Source organism: Sceloporus occidentalis, unplaced genomic scaffold (assembly GCF_023333645.1).
Source record: "Sceloporus occidentalis isolate IW3139 unplaced genomic scaffold, rSceOcc1.0.p SCAF_4, whole genome shotgun sequence".
NCBI lineage: Eukaryota > Metazoa > Chordata > Lepidosauria > Squamata > Phrynosomatidae > Sceloporus > Sceloporus occidentalis.
This window is the reverse complement of record NW_028316984.1, coordinates 11,766,216-11,791,225: the sequence shown is the minus strand read 5'-3', so window position 1 is coordinate 11,791,225 and position 25,010 is coordinate 11,766,216. Positions and strand designations below refer to the sequence as shown.

At 39.7% G+C, this 25,010-nt stretch overlaps 1 protein-coding gene across 1 annotated transcript in view; it reads left to right on the top strand.

The window, feature by feature from the left end:
- Positions 1–23,001, top strand: part of LOC149313510 (neuroendocrine convertase 2-like) — a 142,940-nt gene extending 119,939 nt beyond the window's left edge. Inside the window, exons 9-12 of the mRNA XM_089519225.1 lie at positions 11,860–12,075; positions 12,818–12,918; positions 14,137–14,364; positions 20,623–23,001. Of these exons, the coding sequence (XP_089375351.1) occupies positions 11,860–12,075; positions 12,818–12,918; positions 14,137–14,364; positions 20,623–21,109 (1,032 nt within the window). The 3' untranslated portion in view covers positions 21,110–23,001. The remainder of the gene's footprint in view (positions 1–11,859; positions 12,076–12,817; positions 12,919–14,136; positions 14,365–20,622) is intronic.
- Positions 23,002–25,010: the final 2,009 nt, after the last annotated feature.

The window sequence follows — 25,010 nt, the reverse complement described above, 5'->3', positions numbered from 1 at the left end:
TTCTGGTGGGCCAGTTGTCCCTCACCCCATCTTCTGCCATGCATAACTTCTACAGACACCATTCAAAAAATGGTGTGTGATTGGCGCAGAAGTCATGCCTTCCAGCGCTCTTCTCCTTTGGCAACCATGTGCTCATATATATCCATACTAGAACCAATGCTCACACAGTGAGTCTTCACCATTGGCTTTTTCATTTAAAGACCTTAGGGATCATCTTGTTTGAAAGAAAGTCAAAGTCTGGGATCTGACTTCTGAATGCTTTGGGTGCACCAATACCTTTCTGGTCTTTAAAAAAAAATGAAAGCTCTAATTCTGTGAAATCCTATGGGCTGCAAGGAGTAAGCTCCTCACTGAATGCTTGAAATAGCTGAGGCCTATGAGAATACATTCTTCCAAAATGTATCAAAGCATGACTTTTTTCCAGCAGCCTTCATTTTTTATGATTTCCATTTTGGAGACCAGATTTATAGATCTAGGCCCTTTGAACTTGTTGAGCAGAGTTGGTGAGACAACTTTTCTTCTCTTCCCCTTTTTCACTGGTCTGCTGTTCATGTATCTTCAGTAAGAGGAAGGGAGCTGCAGTTTATTTTGTCTGTTGTCTAAGCAGGCACACACAGAAACAGCGGGATAGTCTAGAGCACACTTCCACTCTTTTCCAGGCATGGAGCTGCAACCAGAACTCTCCAGCCATCCTTCAACATCTTTTCAAAGAAAAGAAAACTGGTTGGTCATAAAAAGACTTAGTAAAAAGGAGCATCACTGTTAGATGCTTTTTAAATTGGGGGGGGGGTATGCTGTAACAGTTAAAAACATAAGATGTTGGCTAAAATGCCAGTGGTGCACTACATTAGCAGTTAACATTTTCTGGTGTCATGTAGCAGTGATGAGGGAGGACACCTCTCCTAGCCTAGTGCCTTCATCCTTCATGGTCACTGTGCCAATGGGATTTCCCCTCCTGCTGCTATTTTCTATGCTGGTGAAGTTACAACATTCCAGCCACTGTGACTGAAAGAGTCTTTTAAAAAGCCAGACAGAACAAAATATTGCACCTTTAAGGAGTTTACTGCTTCCAGGTCTATTCTGGATGGGAACAGAAGACCATCAATGTAAATGCAAACTGAAATGAATCCATTTTGGCCCTTGTGGAAGTCTTGGCAAATACTGATGACATCATCTTTGTACATTATGATATAGAGACCAGGGCCCTATTGCAACTAGCTTTGATTCTAATGATGATGATGTATCTCTTTAGACTAGAGTTATCATTAGAATAAACAAGAGGATAGCTACTCTAGATTTCTCCAGTAATAAAGTCATTGCACAAAACATTGTTATGTTCTTTGGAGCAACCCCTGGATGGCTCCCCCGTGTCTCTTTGTGGTCTGGTCAGTGCCAGTCTGTGATGGTCAGTTTCCATATGAAACTACTCTTGTAATTTGAAGCAGTTGTTGGAAAGTCTGTTGAAGCACATGTGAATGTTTATTTTGGTATGGTGAACTTTTAAATAACAAATGATGAAAAGGCAATGGTGATGGGAAAGGCAGAGGAATGCACAGGGACAGATTGATAAAAGGAAGGCATGATAGCAGCCTTCAAACAGATGAGCATCTATTATGTGATAGATGGAACAAAGGGCTGTTATTTTTTGTTATGCCAGAGGTCAGGATTAGAACCAGATTGTGAAAATTTTAGAAAAGCAAGATTTTGGTGAAACAGTGGAATAAATGTTCCAATATAAAGTGCTATTTGATAGTGGAACAGGCTGTCTTAGAAAATGGGGTATGGGTTCTCTGTCACTAAAAATGTTTAAAAGAGATGGGCAGCTATCTGGCAGGAACGTCCAGGATATATACGTTAAAGAGGATACTGGACTAGATGATTGTAAGGTACCTATCTATCCTGTGATTGCAAGAGAAGATTAGTGGCTACAGTATGGCTACATGTGAGGAAATGGAGGTAGATGGATTTGTGTGTGTAAAAATAGAATGTGTCCCTCTCAATAATACTTGTAACTCATGGGGTGAAGACAAACACAGCCATCTTGTAACCTTCCCTGAAAGATATGGTTGGCCACTTTGGTGAACAAGATTACTATCCTACATGGTCCTTTCATCTGATGTCTCTGAGTCTCCTTATATTTTTAGGGTCACATATCTAATATTGAACTGTCACTAAATACATTTGATTATGCATACCTGGTAAAAGAATCTACTCATAGCCAGTGGCATCACTGGGGTTGGCATCACCTGATGTGGTAACTCACGGTGTCACCACCACTCCTAACTTCCTCCCATACCACACCATACAGAATGCTTAGTAAAGTTTTTTGTACTAATATTACTCATAAATTGTAATTCCCATATACAGGTTTCACAGCATGTAATGGCAATAGTTGTGACATAAAACAACGAGCAAAATTAAAATTAGGCTTATAAATTACAGTATCGTATGCACAGCCTAGATGCATTTACACCTACATTGTTTCATGTCGTTAAAATGAAAATTAGATAAAATGTGATGTTTTTAATGAAATTTTTGAAAGAATAAAAGAAATTATTTTTTTTAAAAATAATTAATTAAATGCTAATTTTCCAAAAGACCTGGGGCCTCTCCTTTCTTCCCACTGAACCTTGTCCCACTCACACCATCTCTTCAGTGTTTTAAAGGGATGCGAGTGAACACAACAGCCCATTTCTGGTGAAAGGCAGATATTTGGGGAGCAGTAGTGTCACCCTGCCCTTAGGATGTCACTTCTGCCCACACACCCCACACACCTCTAGTGATATCCCTGCTCATAGTGGACCCTAAGGCTTTTTCCGAATCCATGTAGGCAACTATCAAGTTTTACTCACACATTTCTATTAATGTATTTTCTGTCTAGGATATATATAGATACCAGTACACATCCTAATTTTATATACATTCAGTTTACCTCTCTCTCTCTCATTGTGTGTCTCAGTTTGCATCATGAAATCTCTGCTGCATTCACAATATAAATCTAATTTCAGACTGTTTGCAGAACAGGAAAGTATTTATTCAACAGAAATGTCATAGATCTTTAATAAAACTTCAGCATGAATAAACATTGAAATTCTTTGTGAACCAGAGCATGATTTTCATACACCAAGGGGATTACTTATGAATAAATGAGGAGATCTGAAATACTGGCCAAGCAAGAAAGTCATATTGAGAATTTTAATGTGCTCTATGCTGAAATTTATCATTTTCAGTGTCCAGGAAGGGGCACAAGAGAATAAAACACTCTTGCATGTACATGCTATTCTTGTCTTGATTGCAATAAAATGGGAAAGTGCATAACCGAGAATGATGCAGAGCACTTTGTTTTCCTTCTCAATATTGAAGTAAAATGATTCATAAAGCAATTTCTTGCTCTGAACTCAGCTCTACTCAGTAATTTGGGTGAACTGCTTGGTAGCATAGTTCTCCTGCAGGAATATTTCATTAAGAATTACAATGCTAGGTCTGGGTACACTGGAGTTTTCGAGTGTGAGTCAGAGCCAAAAATTGGGTCACCAGAAGATGTTAAAGGCTTATGAAATAAGAAATCTTTTTGTCTAAAGGAGGGGTGGGCAATGTGTAGCTGAAATTCTACCATATTTACAGCCCTCAACTGAATTTCATGTGGCCAGAGGGCAAACAGAGGGAGGGAAAGAGGAGGGAGAGATGTGACCACCTCTCCGTTCTGTTGTGTTGCTCCAAATCCCACCTGCCTTTTATTTCTGTCCAAATAAATTCATATTTATTTGCACATCTTACCTAATTTATGCCATGTTTCCTAATTAACTAAAGTATTTTTCAGGTTATTCCCCCCCCCCCCCAGCTATATACATTTTGGGCATTCACATTTTAAAATAGCCACATTTAAAATATCCAATATTTTAAACTATCCATATTGCTTTGTGTGTACTTTATTTCTCAGAAATTCGCTGTAAGCATCACAAATCTGCAGATTCATGAGGCAAGATGTGAAGTTTTGCACAATAAGTCTTAGGAAATGCAAGAGCATGACTTCCCTTAAGACTGTGGAGTTCAATGAAATTTCATCCCATCACTTGTGGGAAGGCAAAAAATAGGGAGAAGAAAGCTGAAATGGAGCAATGAGTGAAAGATGGGAAACCCTTTGCAAAGATTTAGCTCAAACTAATAACAGAGAGGGGGAAATGGAAAGAGACACATAGCAATGGAAAAAAAGAGAGAGGGAAGATTTCTATACAAGATCATTTCAGACCCCTGGAAAAAGTTATTTGTCCCTTCTCTGACAGCCTGGTGGAAGGGAAGAAATAATTTGGGAGCTACAGAGTGAGAAAATGGGATGGCAGAGAAAGGGAGAAAGAGAGAGGGGGTGGCACAAAGAAAAAGAAAATTGGAACCCTTCATTTTTTGCTCTGGTCCTGTTCGTTGTTAGCATGCAGCCCTTGCTAGAATGTGAGATTCATTCATATCACCTGCTGCTAATTCAACAGTGTAAAACATTAAGGTTCATCGTATATAGTTTCCAGAGAGAGTTGGTGTACTAAGTCTGTTGGCAGCAGAAACAAGATTCCTGAGGTACCTTAACATCTAATAAACATATTACAGATTATATTATAACTTTCCTGGACTGATATCCACTTAATCTGATGCATTAATCCAATTAATCTGTTACCCACCTAATCTAATGTGTTCTGTATTGAAAGTTGAATTCCCATGTTCATAGGTGAAACGTTCATTGCCTGTTTGAAGGTACATTAATGTCCCTCTCCCTGACTATATGCAGTCCCATTCCAAACATCTACCTGGAAGTTTGGGTAGCACTTCACTCATGTGATAAAGTGGACTCTAGTCCATAACAACTTCTACTATAGCAGTGTTTTTGTTTTTTTTAAGTGACAAGCAATTCTGTTGTATTTATATTAACAGTTATTTCAGATATATAGATAGCACCCTCCTCAAATTCTCTGATTTTCCTGCTTGCCTTTGTGAGAGTAAAGAAAGTCCACTTTAGTTTTTTGTGGGTTTTTCAGGCTATGTGGCCATGTTCTAGCAGAGTTTCTTCCTAAAAATATGGAACGCTTCACGAATTTGCGTGTCATCCTTGCGCAAATTCGTGAAGCGTTCCATATTTTTAGGAAGAAACTCTGCTAGAACATGCCCACATAGCCCGAAAAACCCACAAAAAATTATGGATGCCAGCCATGAAAGCCTTCAACTTCACAAAGTCCACTTTGTACTTACATGTAATACTTCATGAGATAGCCAAAACCCTGCTCCGTATCTGATCCCCAAAGGAGAAGCAGACCCACAAAAAGCACTTTCCTGATCGGTCTCTCTCTGCTTCTTTCTATATGCTGAATGCAAAAACATAAACTTGTCTCCTGGAAATAATTCTGTGGTTTTTAGATTCACACCTCACCCACATTTCTCTCTGGCTGGGGTAGTAATGCTATTGCTTGTCTCTTTCATTTATGTCTCTCATTTTATCCAGTGACCTGTTAGCATACCCTATATTATATTTGGGGCTTCCATATTTTCATATCTGGAGCCAGGTTCTTAAAAGGTCTCAATGACCTATGGAACACCAGGAGAATTTCCCATGGGAAGGGTATGGAGACCTGAAGGTATGTGAAGGACCCAGATAATACCAAGAGAAAAGCTGAATAGGTTTGTTGATTGCTCTATGTACGCTTCCAGGCATTCCCAGGCATACTAAAGATATAGACAAAAGCGCGTAAGCCAACACTTGCTACCTACACCCTGCCATTTTCCCAGCCAACTTCCCTATCTACCTACCTACCTACCTACCTACCTACCTACCTATCTTGGGGTTGTCCTAAATCCAATCATTGTTTTTGTTACTCTAAAGTTAAAGCCATCAGTCATTTTGGAATCCCATTGTCAACTCCCTGGGAAGACCATCCGGTCTTTACTGCATTGTAAGATAGCACCTAACACCCCTCAAGGCTAGGAACTCAGTTATCAATCCCAAACCTAGCCCCAGTCATTGCATCTCCCTCAGACATCATCTGAGTCACACTCCATTTTTCATGGTCTCCTCTTCAGGAGAGGTAACTATCACCCCTTTATAACCCTAAATCTTTGCTATTCAGTCTCCATAGCAATAGCAATCGCATTTACATTTCTATACCGCTTCATAGGGAACTCAGCACTCTCTAAGCAGTCTGTGTGCCAATTGCCCTCAACAAGCTGGGTACTCATTTTACTGATCTGCGAAAGAATGGAAGGCTAAGTCAACCTGGAGCCCTCTGGGATCAAACTCACAACACTGTGGCTGCAATACTTGCATTTAACCACTGTGCCACCAGGGCTCCTTTCCATGTCTCTGTTTTGATTAGCTCTGAATGGTGTGTCCGACTGACTTACTATCGTATGTTTGGTTGCATATTTATAAATAAAAATCTTCTTTATTCACCAGTCTTGGAGTCTTCCTCAGTTAGTACTGGTATAAATAGGTGGAAATGATCCTCGATGTTACCCAGTTTCTTGCAAGCTTCTTTGAGCTAAGCAATTCCCCAACATTTAAAATGAAAATGGCACAATTGATGGGGACCTCTCAGCCCCCCCCCCCCCCGGTTGAGATTATAGACCTTAATTTCCTTCTACAACAAGCTTGTGAAGCAGGTCAGAAAGAGAGATTAGCAGAAGGTTCACCCAGTAAGTTTTGTAGTGTAGTGGTGACTAGTGGCTGGATCTCCCACATGCCAGCTCTCCTTACCTTGAGCCATGCACCTGTAATTTTCCTAACAGAAGATATCTCACTCAAAATTGACATTGCCTATTAAGCAACACTAATAGTCCTTCTGGCCCCATTAACCCTCTATTTTCTTCCATTCACAACACACAACAATATGCCTTTAAGAAGGATCTTACTACAAGATTTGAAGCTGACCTTGTATGCACAAACCACAAGCTCATTTATGAGCAAATACAGTTCAAAATAGTCTGGTAGGAAAGTCTGAAATAATCTGATAGCAGGAAGACAAATGAGAGTGGTGGGGTAACACAGACTTTGGGAACAGACAATGAAATTTTCACCTATAAACATGGCAATTCAGCTTTAAAGCACTGTGGTTCATTCCCATTTTAATAGGCCACAAAACATCTGTAAACATGTTTATATTGCCTCATTTATATCTGTGGGTACATTCTAAAATCCTTCCAATATCCCTGCTGAAAAGGGCAAAAGTCGTTAGTAACCCAATTAACCAGCCTCTGTCACTTGTAATATTTGTGGTGGTTTCTTTGGCTTTTTATTTTATAGCTTCTTCGAAATGAAGTCAGTCATGGACAGCTTATTTATTTCAGCAGTGAACTGTCTTCAACACAGTGTGCAGTGGGTGGCTTCTTCCCTCCTCCCAGTGCTACTGGTGAACATTATATGGGTTCAATAATATGCTTCTGCCTGTGGGATCAAAATTTTGAAAAGGTGGAAATCACCTGGAGAGGAGCATTAAGAATTTATAATCAAATCATGACATTGTAATTGGATTCTCTAGTAAAAGAGCAATCTGAGTGTTTCTCATTTTTCTTTGGTAAGATTTAGGAGCAACTGAATTTTTCTTTGCTTCAAGGTGGAAGGGAATGTGCTTGAAAAATACAAATAGCAAAGTAATAAAACTGTGTAAGTCACAGATCAGCGAGAATGAAAGGCAGAAGCTAAAACAGGTTCGGGTTGTAATTCTGTATATATACAACCTGGAACTAAGTACCATTGAATTTGTTCCATTAAACCTGGGGCTAAGTCCCATTAAGTGGGATTTAATTCTGAGTTGACTTCTTGAGTAAGATTGAGAAACTGTAACATTCTGGGAGCCAGATTTCTCCTCTGGACCAAGCCTGTGGTCCAGAGGGTATCTTCACCTCCTCTGATGTCCATGTTTTGTTTCTCTGTGCTGAAAGAGACACAGGCAATGTCTCTGCTACCTCTTATTACTGGTAACAGTGGGATTTTCACCTGCTCCACTAATATTATTCATTGGGTATATGAATAGAACAGGAAGCAAATCCCAGTGAGAGCTTTTATTAGAAACCAGAGATGAAACAGATTGTTGAATGTTCCACTTGCCTTCTCACATGGAAAGTGCGAGGGGGATTCTCCCACTCTCCAGGGAGAAGAGCTTTGGTAAGGGATGGAACTTTTTCTCATCCTTCAACATGAGCTATCCAAATCTTAGGTCATGTAGATTAGGCCCTCAAGGCTAGTGTTGTCCTTCTACTGAAGTTTATTGTGCTCTTAAGAGTTTATAATTCTAACCTGGTGTTTATATTGTGATGTTTCTCTTCCATGTTAGGATTTTTACCTTAATTATCATTGTTGAAAATGCCTGTTTTGTTATTGTGCTTGGATATGCGTTTGGGCTACAATTGTTCTCACTGCCACTCCTGTGCTGTGATCCGGTCTTTTTTTCCGGATCACAAAGGAGCAGATTAAATCCAACTCCTGGCAGCGCCTGTTTGGGACTGCAGCAGCATCCTGCTTTCGGTGCAAGCTGCACAGCTGCCAAGATCCCAGCCTGATCGTGATGGAGCAGCCTCTGGTTCCTCCTTCCACATAATCTGTTCTGGACCTAATGAGTTTATCACATTAGTGAGATCCCATGGGAAAATGGGAGTTAAACATGATATAACTAGGAAATGCCTAAAGTTTATCACATGACATCACAGTTAATGGGAAATAACGCAAAGTTAATCTGCAGTTAAAGCAGAGGAAACCAGTAACTTTTTACTTTCGGAACAAACTGAATTTAAAAAGCTGCTGGTTTCCTCCACTTTAACTGCGGCTTAACTTCGTGTTATTTCATTTTAGCAGCAATAACTGTGGTAAAATTTCCAAATTTGCAAGTTCTGTTTAAATTCGAATTTAACTTATGTCGCATTTAACTCCTGTTTTCTTCCTAGCGTGATAAAGCTCTTTGTCTACAGTTGTGCCACTATTGCCCAAACTCCTTAACTGAGCATAATATTGGCCCTTCTGAATTTAGGCAGCAAATACAGTATTGTAGCCTGTTGATGGTAAATAACTGGATTTAAATAACACAATGCCTAACCTATGCATAATGGGTACATAATGGATTTATTTTAAGGAACTATTCAACCTGAAACATTACCCCCCCCCCCCCCAAAAAAAAACCACTTCATTACTGGAAAAGTTCTTCAACAGTGAAATAGACTGCCTCTGGGCAGGGGATGATGGCTTCTCCTTCTTTAGAGGTCCTTAAACAGAGGGTGATAGGCATGTTTCAGAAATAGTTTAGTTTTGTATTCCTGTATGTCAGAGTGTTGAACTAGATGGCCCCTGTGGCCCCTTTCAACTCTAATATTATGTGATTCTATGATTTTACCTGCATAGGTTTTGAAGACTTGTGTTGTGAGACTTATATTGTGGGGGAAAGTACTTTTTGCACAGAAAATTCCATTTTCTTCACACACAAAAAACTTTCCTGCACATAAATTTATGTGTAGACATTTTGCAATGAAATATTATATTTGGTGCAAAATTATTATTGTTTTGTGCTGAAAATGCTGCTTGGTTTTCATGCAATCAATCAATCAATCAAGCAATCAATCAATCACAGAAGTCCCAAAAGATTCTAGCCTGTCTAGAGGGTGAAACAGATGGGCAAAATAAAGTGGATTATATGATGCATGCCTCCAAAGTGGGTGGAAAGTAAAATGAAGCCACGCTCTGGAGCTAAAAAGTGGAGCAAAAAGAAGCTGAGATACTCTCACTTAGGCCTGTTACAGACAGCCAAAATAAAGCTTCTTCGAGTCACAGTGGAGGTATGGTGTTTCAATGATGCATGCGTCCTAAGAGTCCAGAAGTCGCACCAAAGCCACGCTCCAGCCCTAAGGACTGGAGCGTGGCTTTGGTGTGGTTTCTGGACTCTTAGGACGTATGCATCATTGAAACACCATACCTCCACTGTGACTCGAAGAAGCTTTATTTTGGCTGTCTGTAACAGGCCATCGCTTGGAAAATGCACATCTTTGCACCTGTAGATGAACAGCCTGACACCAGTGCAGGGCGGCAGCAATAAATAAATAAATAAATAAATAAATAAATAAATAAAGTGTGACAACACCAGTGGATGTAATTACAACATTTACAAACTAGACAGTCCATTGGGGGGCATGGGGTGAAGGGGGTGAGGGAGTCATGTACGGGGGCCTCCATGATTGTGCTTTGCCAATATATCACTCACACACTGATGCCCCTGTACTGGCTGGGCAGATGTGGGTAGTACCTGGAGGTTGCAGGTGGTGTGTCTGTGTGACAGTGTGCATGCATGGTGGGGAGACAACCAAAAAAATATTACCTAGTGATGCAGCTTTATGCTGCGATGTGCAGTCAGCCTGTGGATATTCAGCCTGCCTTGGGTGTGGGGCTGTGCAGTTAGCCAGGTTTTGACCTCCTTTTGGAAAAGCTGGATTGAGCTACTTTTTTCCTGCCTGTCTGTTCCAGCACTCAGATTCTCCTGCCATTTGAAAAATGCAGGGTAAAGGAGTAATTATTTTTGAATATTTTTCAATATTCTTTTCATCCCTAATAATGAATAATGTTTTCTAGGTATTTTTCAGTGTTACTTTACAAGGGCATGTTAAAGTATCTCAAGAGTAGCCAATATATTTCTATATTAAATACTTTTAGTTACCTTTAAAAAAAAAAGACCAGAATGCAGCAAGGCATTGGCCTGTAGCACAAAATGCACCTAAGTAGTGAAAGCACACATGCTTTGTAACTATAACATTAAATATTAACTAGACATTAAATTAATGGATTCTAATAATAGCTGGTGATCAGACTGGGAGCTGGGTTTGCTTAGGGGAGCTCTCTCTCTCTCTCTCCTGCCAAGCTTGCGGCATAGGTTTTACTTACCATACCTACCATTAGCACTGAAAGTAAATTGTCCCTGTATTAAATTTGGATCAGTTGTACCCAGTCTTTTCAGCAAAACAAGGACTCCTTTGAGCAACTTTCCAAATTGTACCTTGCTGCCAGATAATAATGTGATCTATTAAGTGACTTGCATCCACTATGAAAAAATACCAGTTCTGTTCCAATAGTCAGTTGTCTGTAACATATTTACTGCTGGAAGAATCTCTGTGGTACAGAAAAAATAAAAACAGAAAATAGTGCGGAGACAAGCTCCACATGCTCTGTGATGGCCAATACGTTTTGGTCTCAAAACACTCTTGTGTTTTGGAGAGTGGTCACAACTCCAGTGATTTTTTGTCATATATAATATGACACATGTATATCTCTCAATTTTTATGGGTTATAGTTAACTTAGTGTTCTCCTGTCTTTTTCATACTTACAATAAATGTGGATTTTGTGTTTGTTTCTAACCCCTGAAGAAGGCCTTTTCTCATTGAGGCCAAAATACATTGGACATTTTAAAAATACTGAATAAACAGTTGACCATCTCAGAACACATGGAGCTTGTCTGTTTTCTGCTTTTCAATGTGTTTTTCTGTACTCTCTGAAAATAAAGAAAATATTTTCACTGCAAAGAAAATAAAGACATAAAAGTCTGAGCACAATAGGCCGCGAAAGTGATTAATTTTGCCCTAAATGTCATACAATCATAGAGTTGGAAGAGACCATAAGAGCCATCCTGTCCAACCCCCTGCCATGCAGGAACTCACAATCAAAATATACCTACAGATGGCCATCCAGCAACAAAGTAGAATGTGCAGAATTCAATAAATTTGTCACTTTATTTTGCAGTGCATTCATCCATGTTTCTCCATGTCATCAGCTTCTCAACACACTATACAGTGTCAAATAGGCCTGTCTATAAAGCCTGAACCTGACAAAATGCATCCTCCCTATTCTGCAGGGTCGTGGTGGCAAGGGAAGCATCTATGTGTGGGCCTCAGGAGATGGAGGAAGCTACGATGACTGTAACTGTGATGGCTACGCATCAAGCATGTGGACCATTTCCATCAATTCAGCTATTAATGATGGCCGGACAGCTTTGTATGATGAAAGCTGTTCGTCAACCTTAGCCTCTACTTTTAGCAATGGAAGGAAGAGAAATCCTGAAGCTGGTGTGGTGAGTAACAGTTATACTATTGCATTTTATTGTTTACAACAGAAGAATTTTTTTAAAAAATGGGATGTACTCAAATGGAGGTCTCAAGTCCCATTAAATATAATGGCATAGTCAAATGGTGTCTCGTATATAAAATGGCAAAAACAAGGTTTGCTTTTGGAATTTACATTATTTTTGAACATTTAAAGCCATGGATGGTTGAATCCATGGATTAAAAAAAAAATCTGTGGATGCAGAGAGCTGACTGTGCTGAAAGAAGTTAGTATTTTTTTCTATTTTTTAAAAAATAATACAGTGCTACCTCGGGTTACGAAATTAATTCGTTCCGCGGCGCCGTTCGTAACCCGATACATTTCGCAACCCGAAAAGGCGCTGGAAAGCCACTGGAAAGCCGCTAGCCGCGCTTCCGATTTGAATTTCGCGCCGAAACGCGCCGAAATTAATTTCGTAACCCGAAAAATCTTTCGTTACCCGGAACAGTTTTTTTAAATCTAACTTTTTCGTACCCCAGAAATTTCGTAACGCGGTCAATTCATATCCCGGGGTACCACTGTATTAACTTTTAACTCCCTGTTGTTCTGTAACTAAAAGGAACTCAAGAACATGAAAGTAACCCCCTTGGGGTAGGGAGCAACAGATGATATTTTGTCACATCATTTTTCTCTGTCTCTTTAACTTCGAGGAGAACTGGGCTGTTTTCTCTTATTTCCCTCTCTCTCTCTCTCCCTCTCCTCTGTTGCAGGCTACAACAGATTTATATGGCAACTGTACATTACGCCACTCGGGAACATCTGCAGCTGCACCAGAGGCTGCGGGAGTGTTTGCACTGGCGCTGGAGGCAAAGTGGGTGAAAACAGCCATCAATTATATTATTAAGAGCTTAAATAACTCCTATTTAGGGCTGTGAGCAACCTTCTTAAGCTTGTATAAACTGAAATCCAAAATTCTTGTTATCTAAGTAAAGCTGTACATTAAACTGCTTATTCTTCAATAGGTTATTTATTTTACTGAAGTATACACATTCAGAGCTAGCCAAAGCCATTCAGCAAAATCAGAGGGGATCTGGTGCATTTAGAATATTTAGGTTTGCCAATAGTTTTATTAGGATCAACCAAAAGGCCACAAAAAGTGAGCTACTTTTTAAACTTCTTTTCCAAGCAAAACATTTTTGGAAACACAAACTGATCACAACAAAAAGATGTAGGGAAGGAAAAGGAATTTGCTGGCTGAAATGAAGAAAACCAAGTGTGCAGGTTTAAAGTCTCACAACAGAAGAGCACAGATACTGTGAAAGATACGGAAATCTCTCAGTATTAACCATGTTGCATTTCACCAAATCTCACCGAGGCCCACCTGTGTTTTCTTCCTTGTTTTATTGGTTGCAAGACTTTTGCTTCCTTCCTACATTGAAATATGTGCACAGATTTTAATACATTTTTCTTAAAATATACCTTTATTTGTCCAGTCTTTCTAATTTATACAACTTTCCCCATTGTCAAACATGTAAATATGTGATGAGAAATATATATGGCTATTTTTATTTTAAATTGTGTGCATTGTTTATACAGAAAAGCCTTGCAAGCTTTGCAAATGTGCAGCTGCTTGAGGTGATGTACACATTTTCTTGTGACAACCTCTTGAGAGGTGCCAAAATGCAACTCTTGTTGAGACTACTGAATCCAAAGACATTTCATTCAATCTCTAGGTGTTACACAGGCCATATTTGGTGCATAATAATAATAATAATAATAATAATAATAATAATAGCAGCAATAGCAACAAGAACTAAAAATAGTAATAGTAGTGGTTGCAGCAAGACATGCTGAAATGCAGACATAATGGCTTTTCATACTTTATTTATCCAGTCAGCACTTATTTGGAGGCAGATGTGATTAAGAGTTCTAATTAACTGAAAAGTTTCCTCACATCTTTATAACAAACTTTTCATTTAATAAGCATGTAGTGTTATTACCGACTGAAATTTTTGGCTATATTTAATAGTTAATAGTCTTTCCCAAAGCCTTTGGGGTGGCCAGCTCTCACTGTGTTGCTTTCTTACAGTGGGGATCTGACATGGAGAGACATGCAACATTTGACAGTGCTTACCTCCAAAAGGAACCAGCTTCATGATGAAGTTCACCAGTGGCGAAGAAATGGTGTTGGCCTAGAATTCAACCACTTGTTTGGCTATGGTGTCCTTGATGCTGGGGCAATGGTTACAATGGCTAAAGACTGGAAGACTGTTCCAGAGAGGTTTCACTGTGTCGGTGGATCAATACAAGAGGCCCAGTAAGTGAAAACTAACATTATGTTCTCAGGTGAAAGTTAAGGAGTGTCATTACAATCAGTTGGATTTAGCTGTGCTTCACTACCTTGCAACCTACAGAAGGGTATTGGAATTACTTAGAACATTGATTTCAATAAACAATATTATTGAAACTGGATCAAATAGAACCTTTTACCATCATCTATATGGGATTCAAGCATTTATTTCTTGGTTGCCTTTCTTCCATTGAGCTCATGGTGGTGTGTTAGACAGAAGTTTTAGAAACTTAATCTTTCAGGGCAGGGAAGTGGGACACAAATCTTCAAGATGTATCTTTCCTAAAGAAAGCTCTGTGCTGTATTATAAGGAAGAAGCTTCTTGACCTATAATACAATTCCAGTCTATAACTGAAATGGGGGGGGGGGGGCATTTTAGAAAGAAAAAAAAATCAGATAGCAGCTCATTTCCCCAAAACCTTGTTCTGAAATTTGGAAGACTTTTGTGTTCCAGCGACATCATCCGGACTAAAGCATGCTCTGAATCCCTCTCTCCACTCCCTGTACTACAGATGTTTCATTCCCCAACCACCACCCCTGCCCATAAGCTCTGCCTGAACATTTTTGTAATGTGGATGGAACTAAGAAGATCAGGGGCCTTTTTCTGTTTACAGTAAAGGGAGCCAACAGTTGGTGGTTAGGAGGCCACATTGCCTATCTGGTGACTTTGGAGGGCTGCATACCCCAATGCATCCCTCGCATTTTTACTTTCAGATTTTTACTCCCATTGTTATTCCCATAGGAGGAGGATTTTCATCATATTTGAGGAGGGCGGGCTCAGGGCTTTTGTGTCAACAGGGGCATCTGAGTGCCCACACGTCTCAGCAAGAAAATGGCATCGTAAGGGCTGCAACCTTCTAGGTGGCTCCTTTTTTGCTGTGCAGCATTACCGCTCTGTTTGGGTGCTGCGATAATGCTGTGCAGCAAAAGGGGTGGCATTTAAACACCAGTCTGTACCGCCCCTATGATACTCTGCCCATATGACGCGGTGAAATTTGTGTTTTGAGACAGTTAAACATAGTTCAGAAACAGGACTAGGTCCTCTACCCATCTCTTTGTCCATAACTATTCCTGGACTGGGCCCCATGATTGTTTGACTGTGGTCCATAGTCCACATCACACAATTCCTGCTAAATGAAGCAAAACAAATATGGACACTGGGTTTCATTAGATTTTTAATTGACTTGTTCTGCTGTGTAGCAGAGATGCTAGAATACTTCAAAAACCTCTTGTATAGCCGGTTTTACTGCTGTACCATGGTAATACATTTGTTTGTTTTTGTGTTCTCCAAGTCTCCAATTAAAGGCTAGGTAGACAAATTATTTTCTGATTATTCTCATGCGGGTAGACAAAACGAGTCAGCAAACAAATCAATTAGTACTAATTGATGGCAACAGCTAAAGTTCAATTGAGTTATTTGAGATACTAACCTAATGATGGACAATTTATGCCTCTAACAGCTGCAATTTACCTTTTCAGTGTTATCTTAGAAAATGGAAGTGCTTTATAGGAAAGGAAAATGATATACAGCTCTGGCATAAAGGCTTTTGCTGTTGATGAAAGCTTGATTGTTATTTGTTATTTGATGTCATGTTTATAAAATCCATCAATTATATTTTATTTGGGAAAAACAAAATAAGGTACATTTGTAAGGCCTATAGCAGAGGCAGGAAACCTGTAGCTCTTGGGCCTAATGTGAACTGCAGATGTTCCAGATTTGACCCAACCCCTTTTGCAGTTAGTTAGGTAAAGGAATATTAGCAAGGATTCTCAGCTTCACTTTTCCCTTTCCCTTTCCTGACTGGAAAAGATGCAGAGGATAGGTGAAGATGTATCACTAACAAATCCAGTTCAGAGAGGAACCACATACTTTGAGGAATGATTGTCAAGCCACGTATTGCTGGTTTCAGAACCCAGCAAGCAGGTCCTGTCCTACACATTTTGGCTACATGGGGCAGAAATTGGGAGGGAGGTGCATCCAAGTGCACCTCTTTCCTCATTTTTCCCTACCAGCCAATTTTGAATGAATCAGCTAAACTGTTTTTTTCTTGGAAATAGTGATAGTGTTCTGTCTTCCTCACAGAACTCACCCCCTTACAACAGGTTTATCTCATCTGTAAGGGGGTTGTTGTTGTTAACTGCCATTAATTCGATCTCAATATATGATGACTTTATGCATGAGATACCTCCAAGTCACCCTGTCATCAACAGCCTTTTTCAGGCTTGTAGATTCACGGCCATGGCTTTTTTGATTGAGTCAATTGTAAAGGGCTAATAATAATAATACCAAAAGGTAACCTTTTCAAGCTCTGCTTCTGACTTATAAAATCTTTCTACTTTCAAGTGTGATTTCTTGTGGGTTACATTAAAAATGGATAACTGTATCTTGGGCCCGGTACATACCTCTTGGTAAGTCCGGAGCAGCAGCGGCTTTTTTTCCTCCGCAGGGAAGCCACAGCCACCAAACCATTCGGCTTCCTTGTGGAGGAAAAAGAACCCACAAAGAGTGGGTTTTTTTCCCCTGCACCAGATACGTCGTGAGTGTGCCAATGTCACATTCGTGATGTAATTGGCAAGGACCGACATTTGGACGCTATGTGTCCATTATGTTATAATGGTGGCACCTGTGTACATGGGGCGTTGCCATTATTGCACCGCCAGTATGTGCTAGGGTTAGGGACCATGCAGTTGCCGCTCGGTCCCATAACCCAAGCATGGTGCGAGCACCGCGCGAGCACAGCGTTTTAGCACCATGTGTACCGCACCTTTATTTTACATCCCATGAAAAGTTCCTGCTGATGGCATTTTCTGCATGGCAGGCGTGCATGATATATTCTTTTCCCACCAAACATTGGCAATGGAATAAGAATAGACCATGAAAGAATATAACACCGATATAGATGTAATGAGAAAAAGACCAGTAGTTACAACCTACCCTTATTAACAGAGCAAGCACAGGATAATCAAACTAAATGAGCAGATTAGCAGGTGCATGCTCATCTAATGGACCCACAGTGATTGCCGGCATGTACGAGCTATTTAAAGAAGAGCTTGTCAGAATGAGAGTCTCTTTTCATTCCCAGAGCCACTTCTTGAACCAAGGCTGAGAGAAGATAGGAAAAAAATACTTTATTGGACCGCAACTCAACTCCCACAGCTATTAGCTGTGTTTGCTGGTAAATTCTAGAATCCTGTTGCTGGTCTGCACATAAGGAAACCCAGGTTACATCCATGTATGATATTATAGGGATATTGCAAAGAAGGTATTCACTACCTCCTTGAAGAACACACCATGCCGGGGTGCATTACAGTGGACTTTCACAGGCCGGAAGGGATGGCAGGAAGGGTCGCAGTGCCATTCAGGTGTAATGCTGTGGGTGGAAAAAGACTGCTGCAATAAGAAGATCATTGACAACTTACTGGAGATCTAGGAGGGCAATGTTAAATGACTGCTGCCTGTTAAATGACCTCATACCATCCCTCCATAATCCCCCATCTTCAGCCAGTAAATGGCCTTCCTTGTTACTGGCACATCTAGATTTGCCCACATTACACCAGTTTTAAAATCCCTTCACTGGCTGCCTGTTAGTTTCCGGGCAAGATACAAAGTGTTGGTTTTAACCTTTAAAGCCCTACATGGCTTGGGTCCTGACTTCTTGCAGGAACACCTTCTCCCATATCATCCTCCCCGCACTCTTCATTCTGCTGGGAAGAATCTGCTTCAACCAAAGACGACTAGACTTTCGGCAGTGACCCAGCGCTCCTTTTCAACAATTGCTCCAAGACTCTGGAACAACCTGCCGGATGAAATCCGTCAGATTACCACGTTGGAAACCTTTAAGAAGGCTATTAAGATGGATCTCTTCCGACAGGCCTTTCCAGACTAGGTCCACCTCTATTTTCATGCCTCCCCCTCCCTCCACTTCTCTCCCCTTTTCTCCATCCCTTTTTCCATCCTATCTGATCCCTGCTATACATTTCTTTTTTATAAATCTTCCATTGATTTCAACTGTGATTTTATACTACTGTTTTAATATCTGTCTGGTTTAATCTCTCTTTAGTATTACTATGTTTTTATACTGGGGGGGAGGGATAGGGATTTTAGAATTTTAACGGTATCCTCTTTTATTGTAATCCACTTGGATTCCAAGTGATTAAGCGGGATGATGATGATGATGATGATGATGATGATGATGATGATGATGATGATGATGATTATATCTTCAATACATGGAAGCTGCCTTCCAGGGACAGAAGGGACAAGGAAGTGTGCAGGCAGAGCATTATGCTCTTCCACTATGATAAATGATCTTGTGTAAAGGCCAAAAAGTAACCAAAAGGACTGACAGCAGACCCATGGCTTTGCCTAATTCACTGAAGCTACCTCATAGTTACATTTACAATATCACAACCAGTTATTTAAAATGGTTTCATTCTATTGGTAGTTTAGTTACTTTTTATCAACATCTTTTTATACTCTTTGCATTATATCTGAATGCTGTTATCTGTCTTTGTTTTAATTTTTGTAAGCTGCTTAAAACCACTGCAAAATGCAAAGCATTTTCATCCCCAAACAGCAACAACCCAGAGCAGTCTTATTCCACATGTGGATTAAAATGATTGTTGTCTTTCTTTTCCTACCCTCAGGATCATTTTATCACTGTTATCTTTATAGATCCACACTGAAACTGGGAACTTACATTTTACAAAATATGGATATGGCCTAGATATCTTCTAGTCCATCACCCCACACCACCTCGGCCGCCAACATCTGAGGTGTACTCACAGAAGCATATGAGAGGGTATACTTAATACTGGCTGAAAACCTCTATGCATTACGCTGCTACTTAACCACAATGATGACATAGCTGCAAAGTGAATCCCAGCCCAACTCCCACCCATCTCCACTGTTGTGGAGTACTAAGGATTTGATATGTTTTATATTTTTAATTTGTTAGCTGCCCCGATTGTTCTCAGAGGGGTAGGATACAAATAAATTTTATTATTATTTTTATTATTGTGACAGGCAGAAACAAGCTCCCTGTCACAATCCCCCCTTTCAGCAGAGATTGTTCATGGATGGATGTGGATGTGTGAAAATGACAGACAGTCCTGAGCAACAGGGAACAGACCCCAGCTGATTGTATCAGCTGGTAACTATAAGTGACTATTGGAGGATTTTTGTGATTCACAATTGTTCCCTGAATGAGGAATCATGAATACAAAGCAGTCAGTGAATGTCTGGCTCTTGTTTATGCATTTGGGATAACCCAGTAGGATTCCAGCCAGTGATTCCGATCTTTGGAACTCCCTTCTCAAGGAGTCCCAACATTTTTCATCTCTATTTAAAATAAATAAATAAATAAATAAAAATATAGCACTTTTTTGACATATTTTAATGTGTTTCTTCTTTGGTGTTTGATTGGTTTGATTGGTTTTACTGTCACACACTCGTTTTTAAATGATCTTCATACACCGTTTTACAGTATTTGATGAATTATAAAGTGAAACAGAAATAAGTAAAATAAGAAATGAATTAAGTCTGGAGAAGGCAAGTACCACAATTCTTGATCCCACAAAGTTATGTTCCCTGCTTGTAGTGTGTTCATACCCTCCATTCTGACGTCGTCCCACTACAGTATCCAGTCCTACATCCAGTCCAAGTGCTAGTTCTCTCATTTATTACAGAGATACTGGGGGACAGAACTGTGAATGAAAGGTAGGAATCAGTCCCCCATTGGTGGCTCACAGCCTGAGCACTGGGGGTGCTTCATGCCACCATTTCATGAGGACCCCCACAGACACACTTGAACTGCACAGGACTCCTGGCATGGGATGAGAACAGCCGGGAAGGGAATGGAACGAGTGGGGTACGCATTTTACTGCACACAGAAGTCCCTCACTCATTTCATTCCCTTCCCTTTCATTCCCAATCCGTCCCAGAGGAGGCGATTTTTGAGAACAGTTTTCAAAGGACTGGAGTGCAGCTTTGGCGCAGCTTCTAGACTTTTAGTACGCATGCATCATTTAAACAGCATACCTCCAAAGTGACCCGAAGTAGCTTTATTTTTGCCTGTCTGTATGGAGCCTAACTGATCATTGTCTGATTAATGTTGTTACAATACTGTCTGAATTGATATTTCAACTCTTCATGTGTATACTCTGATAAATGCATGTGTATTGTGAAAAACATTGATTCAGAATTGTTTTATTCATAAACCCCAGGAAAATACCTTCAAGTGGCAAGTTGGTTTTGACTCTTACCACAGACGCTTGTGAGGGGAAGGAGAACTTTGTGCGTTACCTCGAACACGTGCAGGCGGTTATCACTGTGAACTCTACCAGAAGAGGAGACTTGAATATCAACATGACATCACCAATGGGAACTAAATCCATTTTACTGAGTAGGCGACCAAGAGATGATGACTCCAAGGTGGGCTTTGACAAATGGCCTTTCATGACAACACATTCTTGGGGAGAAGACCCCAGAGGTACTTGGGTTCTGGAAGTTGGGTTTGTTGGCATCCTGCCTCAGAAGGGAGTCCTCAAAGAGTGGACATTAATGCTACATGGGACTCAAAGTGCACCCTACATAGACCAAATAGTAAAAGATTATCAGTCTAAATTGGCCATGTCCAAAAAGGAGGAGTTGGAAGAAGAATTAGATGAAGCAGTAGAGAGAAGTCTCAAGAGTATATTGAGCAAGAACTAGTGCTGCTTTGCATGCCAGGCGACCTCCTTTCCCTGTTTGCTTTCCTGAACATTTCCATTAGGCATATTCCAGTTATTGGGCCAAACCCATTACTAGATTTGCAAGAGTAGACTCACTGAAATTTATAGGACTAAAGTTAATTGCTGACTAACAAGTCTCATTCGTTTCAGTGAGTCTATCCTAGGTAGGATTAGCACTGGATTTAGCCCAATGTCTGTAGTTCATTATCCTAACTTTCTGATTTTATGATTGTCTACAGTGAAAACTTTTGACTTCTGAGCCACAAATATATTATTATGAACCAACTACTTTGTTAGAGTGTGTGACTGTAACGATCTTCCTAACGGAGTTGGGATGTCCATTGGAGGGTTTCGCTTTGCTTTGCTTTGCTTTTTGTTTGGTGTCATGCAAAAAGTAACAACCAACAAAGTTTTGAATGCATTCTTCCTCCTATTTTTTTCCTTCATTTTACATTTTACAGGTGAATGTTCACACTGGCCATTCAGATTTGCTGAAATACTGCCAAGTTACAATGGTGGAAGTAAAACTCAGATGTCACAGGGCTAAACTATATATTACACTCTTTATGCTCTCTCTCTTTTTTAAACATTTACATTTGCCATTTTTATTCAGAAGTTTCCTACTACAAATATCTCCCATACTTCTATCCCTTTTGAAGCTGTTTATGTTATTTTGCAATAAAGGACATCTTTGGGAGCCAGTAGCAGCCAGGAGTAGGGACAATTTATAGCAGGAAACTGATGGATTGCCCTGTTCCAGATCAGAACCCCTCAATTTTCCCCACTCTTAAAACATACAATTGCCTCTTTAAACACACAATTTGCTACTTAGCCTTAATGTAAGTTCAAACACATTCTTGGGATCAATTAAGATATATTCACAGCTTAAGGGAAGCTTTAGAATACAACCTTTTCTTTATGATTTTGCCACATAAGGTTGCAATATCTCATCCAGTTTCCTAGCATAAGCATCACTGAACTCAAGAATGTTTGCCTCTGAATTGTCATGTGTGGGGTAAATAAATGAGGACATGAGAACATGAAAAGTGGATATGTACAATAAGAGGGGCTGAATCTTTGAGGAACTGACTCTAAATCAAATACAGGCTGAGTCTCTCTTATCCAGAATTCTGAAATCCAAAATATTCCAAAATTGTCCACATGGGTGGCAGAGATAGTGACACTTTTGCTCTCTGATGATTCAGTGTACACAACTTTGTTTCATGCACAAAAGTATTTTTTAAAATTGTGTATAAAATTATCTTCAGGCTACGTGGAAAAGGTCTATACAAAACATAAATAAATTCCATGTCTAGACTTGGGACTGACTGCCAAGATCATTAAGTATTATTATCTCATTAAGTATGTGCAAATATTCCAAAATCTGGAGAGAGAGAAACCCTCCAAAATCCAAAATATTTCTGGTCTCAAGCATTTCAGATAAGGGAAACTTAACCTGTAGCGTTGACTGCAGGGTTGGTGGTTGCAGATGCTTTATTGCAGATTGTGGTTGGACTGAAACTATTGTGTACCTACTGTGACGTAGAGGGAAATAGATGGACAGAATTGCTTCATACTTTTTATCTATAATTTTGGCACAAAGTGGACAGTATTCTAATCTTTTAAAACTCCAGAATGGTATGCAGGTGTCAGAATGGCTTCAATGCAAGTACACAAAATGAATCACATTTAGCTATTCCCTAACTGCATCCATTTTAGACTATGGAGATTATCACATGGGAGGAAAGTGTCCTCCTCCCATGTTTAATTTGTGTTATTAGCATGATCAGGGGGAAGATTATCATACCCCCGCACGCTTATCCCATTCATCTACTGTCTATAAACAGTAATGGAACCATCATTATGTATTAATACCCAATGACAGGTCCATTACTATTTACAGATGGTAGAAGAACAGGATAAGTGCAATTTTGACAATCCCCCCCCCTCCCCGATCATGCTAATAATACAAATTAAGCACAGGAGAAGGACGCTTTCCTCTCCTGTATGACAATCTCCTATGAGGTTATAGTGCATCCCAAATCCCTGGGCATTGCTAGGATGCCACAGTACAAAACAGATACAGCAACACAACAGGTAAAACACAGCCCCTCACTAGGAGAACTTGAGGATAGGTTGGCATAGGATGACCCTCTTTCAATCCCAGTGGCTCTGTAACACGTGGGATTGGTGGGATTGGGTCCCCAGCAGCATTTCCAGTCTCCTGGTATGGCTGTTTCTCTGGGTCTCTGGAATTTATCTTTGTAAGTAGAGGGAACGTTTCAGTGATGCTTCAGAAGCACAACCAGCTATCACACCTTTGCGCTTCTAGAGCGTTTTGCCAGCGTTTAATCCATGGTAAACCCAGGTGTGATTATCTCCTTAGACTTTTAGCATCCTGTTATTTAGTGTATCTGATTCCATTTTCTGTTTTTATGCATCTCTTTTGTGATAATGCTCCTGACACTTCTTTTTTTAAAACTGGAACATGTGTGACAACTTAGTCCTTATTAGACAATCGGGGCACTGGCTATTTTAGAATCTTTTAATATAATGAAAAATGATAAGCATGTGCTTAAATCTGTCACATTCATGTCAAGATAATTTGAGAATGTTTAATTTTTGTTGGTTTTCAAATATATCACCATGCAGTTATTTACATATGTGCATCTATTTTATACAATCTTGCTTTGATAAGCTACATCAAAGAATTGGCCTCAATGCATTGCTGCTGATATCGTTGGCTTTTCTGGAGAACCACTTAAACACAATCATATTGTCACTCACCATCCAAGAACAACATGTAAGAACTGGTCTTCAGCAGCTGAAAGCTCAAGTCATTGCTAAGTATTAGATATTTTTCCATCCTGAACCTAGTATTTTCTAAAAGTATTTGTTGAAAGTAAGTTCCACTGCATTAGTTTCATTCATGCTATTTGCACAATAAGTCACTGATGCATAGCTAGCCTCATGGATGTTTGACCCAGGAAAAGGTACCAAAAATTACTGCTCTACCAATTTCAAGAATCTCTATGGAAAATATAATGTAGTTCCAGATAAGGTTGGATGATCTGTTTCCTGTTTGTGTGACTTTTGCATGACTTCATGCATAAATCTGTCCCATTTTGTTGTTATTTTAATGTCCTGTTTTTAAAAAGAATTGCATGAAATGTGTACATCAGTACATATTTACAGATGTACTTTTGATAGTATTTTATCACATAGCATGCATTCCTAAATTATTTTACTTCAGAACACTCAATTTAAGACATTTTGATTTATTCCATGAACCAGAAACTGTGCTGCAAAACTGAGAGAAGTCTGAATTCTGATGAATAATTATACTCCAGCCCTCACATTAGTCTGGGAAATATAGATCAGGTCAGTTTGTTACCAGATTCAGAGAAGCCTAATTTGTAAGGAAGCCCTAGTTCCAAAGAGGGCACTTGTACCTCAAGAAAAACTACACCAAGTCCTATGATGCCTTCAAGACACTTGTAGGCCAGCCAAGTGCTGACTTCATAAAATGCATCTGTTGCAGACAAATGTGCTTACAGAAAGTGACACACAACTGATATAACACCAACTGTTATCTACAGATGTGGTGGACTCTCTATCAGTTGAGAGCTTCAAATAGAGTCTGGACAACCATCTTTAAAAAAATTCAGAATTATGCAAACAAAACATGACAACAAACAAAATACTAAAATAACAAGAAGTAAAAATAATGTCGGAAACAATAAACCCTCAGGTGTGATTTTTTTTCATTGAAAAAACAAAAATTGAACCATGACTCAAAGTGAAGACCTGGAAATTATAGACAAAGCACATGTTCAGAGATCCTGGAAGACACCTTTCCACAAACATTTTGATGAAATGTG